This window comes from Leopardus geoffroyi, chromosome B2 (assembly GCF_018350155.1).
Source record: "Leopardus geoffroyi isolate Oge1 chromosome B2, O.geoffroyi_Oge1_pat1.0, whole genome shotgun sequence".
Lineage (NCBI taxonomy): Eukaryota > Metazoa > Chordata > Mammalia > Carnivora > Felidae > Leopardus > Leopardus geoffroyi.
The window spans coordinates 2668063-2680097 of record NC_059332.1 but is presented as its reverse complement, the minus strand read 5'-3'; the positions used below and the strand labels follow the sequence as shown (position 1 = coordinate 2680097).

The following is a 12035-nucleotide window of genomic DNA, read 5'->3' as shown; positions in this document are numbered from 1 at the left end:
GGAGTGGAAGGAAATATTCAGTGTGCTGAATAGGAAAAACACGCAGCCAAGAATCCTTTATCCAGCAAGGGATTCTGTCACTCAGAACGGAAGGAGAGATAAAGGCTTTCCCAGGCAAACAAAAACTGAAGGAGTTCATGACCACTAAACAAACCCTGAAGGAGATTCTATAGGGGATTCTGTGAGTGGAACACTGCAAAGACCACAAAGGACTAGAGACATCACCAGAAGCATGATACCTACAGATAACACAATGACACTAAATCCATAGCTTTCAATAATAGCTCTAAATGTACATGGTTAAAATGCCCCAATCAAAATACATAGGGTATCAGAATGGATAGAAAACAAAATCCATCTATATGCTGTCTACAAGAGGTCAATTTTAGACCTGAGGACACCTTCAGCTTGAAAGTGAGGGGATGGAGAACCATCTATCATGCTACTGGAAGTCAAAAGAATGCTGGAGTAGCCATCCTTATATCAGACAAACTAGATTTCTAAATAAAGACTGTAACAAGAGGTGAAGACAGGCATTATATCATAATTATGGGGTCTGTCTATCAAGAAGAGTTAAAAATTTTAAATGTTTATGCCCCCAACTTGAAACTCCCAAATATATATATCAGTTAATCATAAACATAGCAATCTTATTGGTAAGAATATGGTAATTGCAGGGGACTTTAATACTCCACTTACAACAATGGACAGATCATGTAGGCAGAAAATCAATAAAGAAACAATGGCCTTGAATGATACACTGGACCAGATGGACTGGACAGATATATTCAGAACTCTTCATCCAAAGGTAGCAGAACACACATTCTTCTGGAGTGCACATGAAACATTCTCCTAGATAGGTCACATACTGGGTCACAAAACAGCCCTCAATGAATATAAAATAATTGAGATCATATCATAATCTCAATGCTAGGAAACTTGAAATCAACCACAAGAAAAAATGTGGAAAGACTCCAAATGTATGGAGGTTAAAGAACATCCTACTAAAGAATGAATGGGTCAACCAAGCAACTAAAGAAGAAATTTAAAAATATATGGAAGCAAATGAAAATGAAAACACGACCGTCCAAACCCTTTGGAATGCAGCAAAGGCAGTACTGGAGGAAAATACATTGCAATCCAGGCCTATCTCAGGAATCAAGAAAAATCCCAAATATAAAACTTAATTGTACACCTAAAGGAACTAGGAGCAGAAGAGCAAAGAAATCCCAAAGCGTGCAGAAGAAGAGAAATAATAAAGATTAGAGCAGAAATAATAACAATATGGAATCCAAATAAAGCCACTAGAATAAATCAATGAGTCTAAGAGTTATTTTGGAAGAAATAAACAAAATTGATAACCCCCTAGCTGGAGTTCTCCAACAGAAAAGAGAGAGAACCCGAAGGGATAAAATCATGATTGAAAGAGGAGAGATCACAACTAACACCACACAAATACAGACAATTATTAGAGAATACTATGAAAAAGTATATGCCAACAAATTGGACAACCTGGAAAAAATGGACAAATTCCTAGACACCAACACACTACCAAAACTCAAACGGGAAGAAATAGAAAATTTGAACAGACCCATAATCAGTAAGGAAATTGAATCAGTTATCAAAAATCTCCCAACAAATAAGAGTCCTGGGCCAGATGGCTTTCCTGGGGAATTCTACCAGACATTTAAAACAGAGTTAATAACTATCCTTCTCAGGTGGTTCCAAAATATAGAAATAGAAGGAAAGCTCCCAGACTGATTCTATGAAACCAGCATGACCTTGATTCCCAAACCAGACAGAGACCCCACTAAAAAGGAGAATTACAGGTCAATATGGCTGATGAACACGGATGCAAAAATTTTCAACAAGATGCTAGCAAATTGAGTTCAACAGTATATTAAAAGAATTATTCACCATGATCAAGTGGGATTCAATCCTGGGCTGCAGGACAGGTTCAATACTTGCCAGTCAATCAGTGTGATACATCAGATCAGTAGAAGAAAGAATAAGAACCATATGATCCTGACAATCGATGCAGAAAAACCACTTGATAAAATACAGCATCCTTTCTTAATAAAAACCCTCAAGGTGCGCCTGGGTGGCTCAGTCGGTTAAGTGTCCGACTTCAGCTCAGGTCACGATCTCACAGACCGTGAGTTCGAGCCCCGCGTCGGGCTCTGGGCTGATGGCTCAGAGTCTGGAGCCTGCTTCTGGTTCTGTGTCTCCCTCTCTGTCTGCCCCTCCCCCGTTCATGCTCTGTCTCTCTCTGTCTCAAAAATAAACGTAAAAAAAAAAAAAATTTTTTAAAATAAAAAATAAAAATAAAAATAAAAACCCTCAAGAAAGTTGGGATAGAAGGAACATACCTAAACATCCTAAAAGCCATATATGAAAAGCCCACAGCTAATATCATCCTCAATGGGGAAAAACTGAGAACTTTCCCCGTGAGATCAGGAACACGACAGGGATGTCCACTCTCACCGCTGCTGTTTAACATAGTGTTGCAAGTCCTAGCCTCAGGAATCAGACAACGAAATGAAATAAAAGGCATCCAAATTAGCAAAGAAGATGTCAAGCTTTTACTTTTCACAGTGGACATGATACTCCTCGTGGAAAACCTGCTAGAGCTGATCCATGAGTTCAGCAAAGTTGCAGGATATAAAATCAATGTACAGAAATCAGTTGCATTTCTATACACCAATAGTGAGGCAGCAAAAAGAGAAATCAAGAAATCAGTCCCATTTACAACTGCATCAGGAACCATAAAATACCTAGGAGTAAACTTAACCGAAGATGTAAAATGCCTGTATGCTGAAAACTATAGAAAACTTATGAAAGAATCTGAAGGATACTTGAAGGAATGGAACAACATTCCATGCTCATGGATTGGAACAACAAATATTGTTAAAATGTCAACTCCACCCAAAGCAATCTACACATTCGATGCAATCCCAATCAAAATTGCACTGGCATTCTTCTCAGAACAGGAACAAACAATCCCAAAATTTGTACGGAAACACAAAAGACCCAGAATAGCCTAAGTTATGTTGAAAAAGAAAACCAAAGGGGGAGGCATCATGATTCCTGACTTTAGCCTCTACTACAAAGCTGTAGTCATCAAGACAGTAGGGCACTGGCACAAAAACAGACACATAGACCAATAAAACAGAATAGAGAACCCAGAATTGGACTCACAAATCTATGGCCAACTAATTTTGACAAAGCAGGATAGAGCATCCTGTGGAAAAAAGACAGTCTCTTTAGCAAATGGTGCTGGGAGAACCCGACAGCAACACGCAGAAGAATGGACCTGGAACACTTTCTTATACCATACAAAAAATAAACTCAAAATGGATGAAAGTCCTAAACATAAGATAGGAAGCCATCAAAATCCTAGAGAAGAAAACAGGCAACCTCTTTGACCTAAGCTGCAGCAATTTCTTGCTCAACTTGTCTCTAAAAGCAAGGGAATTAAAAGCAAAAATGAACTATTGGGACCTCATCAAGATAAAAACCTTCTGCACTGCAAAGGAAACAATCGACAAAACTAAAAGACAAGCAATGGAATTGGAGAAGATATTAGGAAATGACATATCGGATTAACGGTTAGTATCCAAAACCTATAAAGAACTTAACACAATCAACACCTCAGAAACAAATAATCCAGTGAAGACAGGGGCAAAACACGTGAACAGATACTTTTCCAAAGAAGACACCCAGATGGCCAAGAGACACATAAAAAAATGTTCAACATCATTCATCATCAGGGAAATACAATTCAAAACCACACTAAGATATCACCTCATGCCAGTCAGAGTGGCTAAGATGAACAAATCAGGAGACTATAGAGGCTGGAGAGGTTGTGGAGAAATGGGAACCCTCTTGCACTATTCGTGGGAATGCAAGCCAGTGCAGCCACTCCGGAAGACAGTGTGGAGATTTCTCAAAAATTAAAAATAGATCTACCCTATGACCCAGCAATAGCACTGCTAGGAATTTACCCAAGGGATACAGGAGTGCAGATGCACAGGGGCACTTGTACCCGAATGTTTATAGCAGCACTTTCAACAATACCCAAATTATGGAAAGAGCCTAAATGTCCATCAACTGATGAATGGATAAAGAAATTGTGGTTTATATACACAATGGAATACTACTTGGCCATGAGAAAGAATGAAATATGGCCTTTTCTGGCAACGTGGATGGAACTGAGAGTGTTATGCTAAGTGAAATAAGTCATACAGAGAAAGACAGACACCATATGTTTTCACTCCTATGTGGATCCTGAGAAACTTAACAGAAGACCATGGGGGAGGGGAAGGGAAAAAAAAAGTTAAGAGAGGGAGAAGCAAACCATAAGAGACTCTTAAAAACTGAGAATAAACTGAGGGTTGATGGGGAGCGTGAGGGAGGGGAGGTTGGGTGATGGGCATTGAGGAGGGCACCTGTTGGGAGGAGCACTGGGTGTTGTATGGAAACCAGTTTGATGAGAAATTTCATATTAAAAAAAAGAACCATTATAGCAAAGTTTATATATGGGGGATGTGAAATTTTTGCATAATAAAAACCACTTATGAAAAATAACACAGAAAAAGGACATGATCCTTGAGCAACGTCTTGAATTAGTAATGGAACATGGTGTATGGGAAAATAGGACAAGAGAGTACCTTTCAAATGAAGCAAAGTATTAGAAAAATAAATGCATAATAGAATGCTGGCCCCAAGCTGATACGGTGTATCCAGTGATTAATATATTGTGGGTTTGTTCCCACAACTTAGAGGGTCCATAGAACAAATACACCTTCATATGTTAAAGGTGTACCTTTCATTTAATATTGCAGACAATGGTTGCCCAAAGTATTTTTAAGCAAGGAATGATGTGGTTGAGTTGCTTTGAGGAAAAATAATTCAGATAATGCTGTAGAAGCTTAGAGTTGGTTTGGTTACAAGATCTCTTAAGAGATAAATGGTTTGGCAAGGAGAAAAAGATCTTACAGACACATTGATAACAAATGGAAAATGTGTTCTGGAGAGTGAATGTATTCTAAAAATAAGTCAGAGAAAATGAACAAGGCTTAGGTTCCGTGTTAGGATGAAAACGGAGGGAAGAATCAAGAATAATTAAGGGGAGGGCAGCTGGATGACTCAGATGGTTAAGTGTCATGATCACTTTGTTTCAGATCAGGTCATGATCCCATGGTTCACGATCGAGCCCTGCATTGGGTTCCGTGCTGATGGAATGGAGCCTGCTTGGAATTCTCTCTCTCCCCCCCTCTATCTCTGCCCCTTCCTAGCTAATGATTTGTCTCTTTCTCTCAAATTAAATAAATTAATTTCAAAAAAATAGTTCAGGGGGTTCTCACTAAGGTTGCTGTCGGTTTGGTATTGAGATTCTGAAATTCTAACCTGTAGAATAGCAATTGTTTTCAGAACATGAAACATCAGAAATTTTAGAGTTCACAAATAATCCATATGTATATAGCCAATATTCCATTGGCTTTAGGATGGAACTCAAGAGGGGGTGTAAACTGTGGATGTGGATTGCAGATTTATCAACAGAGATTTCTAGACAAACGGTAGTTCAAGTCATAGAAATGACAAAATATCTCAGGAACAGCGTAGAGAGAGAAGAGAAGCAAGGATAGAACGTTAGGAAAGCAAAACAGTGAAGTTTGTGCCCAGGGAGAAAGAACTGAGAATCAAGGTCCCAAGAAATAATAGGAAAAGAGAGAGAAGCCAATGGACAGCACAGTTTCATGAAGGAGGGGATGTGCTTAACGCCATATTACACCAAGTAAGACAACGGTGAGCTCATCTGCTTTGTGCAATGGAAGAACAGTAAAGGTTTTACAGAAAACAGCTTCAACAGAGTGGTAGGGGGAGAAGGAACAAAGAACATTTGAAAGTGATGACAGAAGGAGAAAGAGCATGAATACTTTGTGTCTGGTCACAAAAAGATGAAATTAATGGAAGAGGACAGCTAGAAGTAAATGGGGCAGAGAGACGGTCTTAAGTCCAATTTTATTTTTCTTATAGGATAGAGGAGCATATGTTTAGATGATGAACAAACAGATAGTGGGATATAAGAAGTTGAAGAACGAAGAGAGATCACAGGGTAAAAAGGTCTCATAAAGTTGGAAGATAATAGAGTTGATTACACCATTGGAAAATAATTTTCTTCAGTGACTCAGTAACAAAGAAAGGATATGACTAACATGAGGGGGAAAGGCTCAGGAATTTCCTCTTCTAAGTAGGAAAAGATGACAGTTCTGAAAACAAGAGGGGGACTCTAAAGACTGGCCCTGGGGATATAATGTACAGTATGGGAGCTACAGTAAATAACACTATCTTGTATACTTGGAAATTGCTAAGAGAAGAGACCTTAGAAGTTCTCCTCACAAGAAAAAAAGGCCACTATGCGCAGGAACAGATGTTACCCAGACTTCTTGTGGTGATCATTCCACAACATATACCAGGATCGAATCATTACATTGTATGCCTCCAACTAAAAGTACGTTGTATGAAAATTGTACCTCAACTTGTACCTCAAAATTGTACCTAACAAAAAGTAGTCTAACCAATAGTATTAAATAGTATTGGTAAATGGAAGTTAAGAAGAGACAGTCGTTTCACTCCTAGTCAATTTGGTGGAAAAAGATTGACTACCTGCTCATCTCCAGAGCCTTCCTTCCTCTTTGGCTGTCCCTGGGGAGCCAAACTCTGTATACTTCGACTGAGGCTAATGAGTTACACTGGGCAGGACCCTCCTGGGGCCACTAAAAATACACACATCCTCAGTCCCTAGAGCACGTACTTTGACTTTGGTGGCTTACCAAAAAATATCCCCCAGATATAATACTAGCCCTTTCATTCATGGGCAGATTCCATAGAGTTCACAGATTCCAAAGTGTGTTTAGCTGCAGGCCCCACCGTCCACGCTAAACTACACCTCCTCGCATGTGCCAAAACACTCTGCAATGAGTGAACAATCTTCCAGGTAAACCCTGGGGATGACAGAACCTATGCTAACAGTAATGATGGAGAGACGTGTTACTACCTTGAACAGAGGCTGAGCAGTGAGTAATTGTGTCTGCCCTTGCCTCTCAGATTCGCCATTTTCAAGGTATATCCTGTTGAAAGGTCGCCATATTGTAAATACACGAATCTGTCTTTATTCTAAGGGCTCTGTTCTACCTATTGTATCCCCTAACTCTTCCTACAGATCCATGATCACACACCACTGGGCAGTGTCTGAGTGTCCTAGCTTTCACGGGGACAGCGGTCATGTACTTTCATCTGCAGGACCTTCACTTCCCCATCCATATGCTAATCTCTTCACTTCATACAACTGTAGTGGTTCTTCAAAGACCAGTGGCTGCTTCCAAAAGTTAGGTGGATATCTGTAATCTTTGTTATTCTTCCTTGGAAAGAGAGGCCATGCTCTTACTCTAACACTCATTCAAATGTTACTAAGAAGATGTGAGATTCTTTCCTTTGCTGCTGATTCCTTACACCCAGGAAGTTGATGGTGCTGCCTGCAGAACTGGTGTCTGTGGGTGAGTTGCTCTTTCCTGACAGTAACTTCTAGATGGAGGAGCAGTGTGACCTCCAGGTTAGCTGATTACCACTTCACTGGAGAGTGAAAGACTGTCAGTATTTTCTCTTCCAGCTCAAACCAAATGCTGGGTGGCAGATCCCACAAGCATGGAATCTGTGTTTATGTTTCAGATCTGTGAGTGTAACAAACAGGTCTATAGGACAATTGCCTTCATTGGATATTCATGCCAGATGTGGGAAGTCAGTTTTTCCTATTACTGTAGGCTTCTGCTCTAGGAATAAGAGAATACGAGAACTTGAAATCAGATAGAACTCATACCTGCATCTTGGTCTTACCACTGCATGCAGGTATTTATTTGTCATAAAGAACTGTTATCATTTCACAGGCATCTGTGCATTCTACTATTGCTATTGGGTTGAATTGTGACCTTTGCAAACCTCCCCACCAGGAAAGTGGTTGAAACCCTAAACCTCAGTTCAGATTAATATGGGACTTTATGTGAAAACAAGGTTCCTGCGAACATATTCAAGTTCAGATGAGATTACACTCATCAGGGCGTGCTCTAACACAAAGTGACTGGTATTTCTATAAGAAGGACAGAGTAGACAGGTGAGGAAGAAGCCATCTGCCTACAGAGGCAGTAGTTGAAATCCTGCAGCCACAACTCAACGAAACCCCAGAACTGCCAGCAAAAGAGCCACCAGAGACTAGAAAGGTCCAAAGATGTATATTCTCCCTGACAGGTTTCAGAAGCCCTGCCAGTATCTTCATGTTGGACTTGTGTCCTCCTGACATATGAGACAGTGTGTTCCTGCTGTCCTGAGGACGGACCTGGTTAGTGGAGCTTGGTTATCAAGACTAGGAAAATAATACAGCATATGGAAATTCATGTGAAAATGTCTATGTCAACTTAATTCTTCCCTTCTAGGCACAATGCATTTTACACACTTCCTAGCAGAATATATGTTTTCTTGGTTCTGATCACTTTCTCTGCATCACTGAGAAGAACAAAATTATTGAGAATCAAGTTCTTGGCTGAGTCATGAGCTGTTTTGTTGATCTCCCAGAAATAACAGCCTATTGTAAACCCTGTGGGAGCCTTCTTCTGGGCACCACGATGGCCTGCAGAGGCCCCTTCTCTCACCCTTACAGCACATGGAGAGAGGGAAGAAGCAGAGGTAAGCCCCAAAAACATGTGACAAATTCTACTGACTAGTGCCCTTTGTATGATTCTGAATATTTTGGACCAAGGCCTGATCATGTGGAAGATATAGACGTTAAGAGCCATGCTGTTGCTACAGAAAAGCAAGGACTGAGGAGGCTTCTTTTTTTTTTAATTTTTTTTTTTTTATTTTTTTTTCAACGTTTATTCATTTTTGGGACAGAGAGAGACAGAGCATGAAAGGGGGAGGGGCAGAGAGAGAGGGAGATGCAGAATCGGAAACAGGCTCCAGGCTCTGAGCCATCAGCCCAGAGCCTGATGCGGGGCTTGAACCCACGGACCGCGAGATCGTGACCTGGCTGAAGTCGGACGCCTAACCGACTGCACCACCCAGGCGCCCCTGAGGAGGCTTCTTCAATATGGGACATGGATCTACTGGAACATAAACTTCCCAGGGTTCGACAAAGAGCTAAGAATATCTCCTATTTCTTATTGAAAGCTAGAAACATCATGTCGTTTATTTGAAGGGGACAGTTGGGGTGGGAGAGTAGTCTTGAGAATCTCAAAGCTTATTACTGGTACACTTATACTTATGATCCTGGTATTCTGTTTCTTACTTTACTGCATTTTTAAACCTATTTTCTCAAATTCATTTTACCCTTCAGCAACACAGCAACAACAGCCAAACAAGCAGTGAAAGGATTTAGGAATAAAAGGATAAATGGACCAAGAATCCTAAGGGAAGCATAATAGAGAGGTGACCGGAGCTCCTCTTGGCTTGTCATTGATTTTGCTACTAGAAAAGTTACTTTTAAAAATATAGAGTTCCGCAAGGTTCCATACAACCTAGCTTTTGGGGAAAAAAATCCTAGAATTTGAATAATCAAGACTATCTACTTGTTGTTCAGGATTTCCTTTGCTTTGCTATTGTCTCTGAGTGTCTATAAACCCTAGACTCACATTCAATAGCCTGTTCAAGTTCATAACCTTCTTCCCTATTGTGATTCATTCAACAAAGACTGTTTGGGACTCTAGTACATGCCAGATTCTTTTCAATCTCTTCATGAGACATTACTCTTGTCCAGGTTGTATTTACTATTAAACTTGCCTCACATGGCATAGGGGGAAGGGAGGTTATTTCTAAGAGCAAGCCCAGTTATTTTGCTGGAAACAGAATGATTCACATGACGTTGGCCTTTATAGGAAGTACAGACTGAGATGCTGTAAAAAATATTTCCCCACTACACTAAAAAAGTTTGAAAGGGAGTTGTAATGTGAGACAAAAGAAAATGAAACATTGGATTGATGATTTCCTGACATTTTACTGAAATTGCTGTCAGTGATAATTAGTCAGGATTAGTCATCCTGCAAAGTGAACACTGGGCCTGATGAATTCTTCAGTCATTTCCAAGATGCTTCCCAATCAATAACCACGATTTCAGGCTCCATCCCCAGCGTTCATTAGTTTATGCATCAAAATGTATTGTTCCCCTTGTATAAAATTGGTAATGGTAAATTTCTCTATCTATGCACTTCCAGAAAACACATTTTTTCTCCCCACAAATTAGAAGTAGGGGAGCGCGACGCACGTATTTCAATTCTTGATGGCAAACAAACATAGAGGGAAGGGACAGTGCAAATTTGCACCTTACTCAGAATGACTAGATTAATTTTTTTGAGAAACTACAGATACCTTCAGTGTTCATGCATTCATGAAAAGACAGTGTCCCTGCTGGTCAAGAACCCAGGTTGTGGAGTCAGTCTGAAGCCTGGTGAGTGCCCCTGGGAAACTTCCTGAACCTCCTTCACACTCACTTCGCTCATCTAGTCAACAGAGATCAGGAACGTGCCAACCTCAGACAGTCATTGGGAGACAGTGCACCCACGTCTAGGGCAGTGCCTGAAACACAGAAGATGCTCCCGTTCAGGGGCTGTTTATCACCCCATCGCTCCCCAACAAGGAAGGGTGTGTGCAAACTCTCAGGCCTCCACCCAGACTCCACGCGCCCACTCTGGGAAAACAGGGCTGGACTGAAGCTGCAAGAGAAAACAGGGGAGTCCTGCTAACTGTGCAGACTGAGTGCCATGGAAAGAGCGAATGGCAGCACCTCCTCAGGATTCCTCCTCCTGGGCTTCTCCGACAGGCCAAAGCTGGAGACGCCTCTCTTTGTGGTCATCCTGATGGGCTACGTCCTGAGCTGTCTAGGCAATGGCACCATTATACTCCTGTCGCTGCGGGACCCTCGCCTGCACACCCCCATGTATTGCTTCCTCTCCAACCTCTCTTTCATGGACCTGTGTCTGACCACCTGCACCGTCCCTCAGAGTCTGGCCAACCTCAAGGGGTGGGACAAGACCATCACCTGTGGCGGCTGCGTGACCCAGCTCCTCATCGCCCTGGGGCTCGGGGGCGTGGAGTGTGTGCTCTTGTCGGTCATGGCCTATGACCGCTACGCCGCCGTGTGCCGCCCACTGCACTACCTGATCATCATGCACCCGCAGCTCTGCCTGCGCCTGGTGCTAACTGCTTGGCTCACAGGGTTCGGCAGCTCAGTGCTACAGACGGCCCTGACCATGACCCTGCCCCTGTGCGGGAGAAACCAGGTGGACCATTTCTTCTGTGAAGTGCCCGTGATGCTCAAGCTGGCCTGCGCCGACACCTCCATCATCGAAGCTGAAGTCTTCGCGGTCAGTGTCTTCTTCCTCGTGGTGCCTCTGTCGCTCATCTTAGTGTCCTACGGCCACATCGCCAGGGCCGTCCTGAAGATCAAGTCGGCCCGGGGCAGGCGGAAGGCCTTCGGAACCTGCGGTTCCCACCTGATGGTGGTGGTCATCTTCTTTGGCACACTCATCTCCATGTACCTCCAGCCTCCCTCCAGCTACTCGCAGGATGTCAACAAAAGCATTGCGCTCTTCTACACTCTGGTGACTCCCCTACTGAATCCCCTCATTTACACTCTGAGGAACAAGGAGGTCAAGGGGGCGCTGAGGAGACTGGTGAGAGGAACCACAGGCTCCAGAGGGAGCTAATACAGGGTTTGCAGATGCTGGGTGACTACAACCCGGTTGTCACTGAAGTCAACAAATCCTTATAAAGCACCTCCTCTGTCTAGGGTATTGTTCCACTGTCCTCGACTGTGGTCAGCAATCACAACACTCAGCCCTGTCTCCATGGAGCTCAACATTCTAGTGGGGAGAATATGGGTTCAATAAAAGAATGTAAAAATAACTATGATGTATCCTCTATTGGAATGTATACAATAATGAGAATCAACAAATAATAGCTCCATACATCAGCATGAATGCCTCTTG

The 12035-nt window shown here is 42.1% G+C and overlaps 1 protein-coding gene across 1 annotated transcript; it reads left to right on the top strand.

Moving 5' to 3' along the window:
- The first annotated feature begins 10808 nt into the window (after nucleotides 1–10808).
- LOC123609500 (putative olfactory receptor 2B8) lies at nucleotides 10809–11753 on the top strand. The gene has a single exon (XM_045500580.1). The coding sequence runs from the start codon at nucleotides 10809–10811 to the stop codon at nucleotides 11751–11753; it is 945 nt and encodes a 314-aa protein (XP_045356536.1).
- Nucleotides 11754–12035: the final 282 nt, after the last annotated feature.

What these genes read in the sequence shown, in the direction of transcription:
- LOC123609500 (XM_045500580.1), top strand. Translation starts at nt 10,809, where the DNA reads ATGGAAAGAGCGAATGGCAGCACCTCCTCAGGATTCCTCCTCCTGGGC.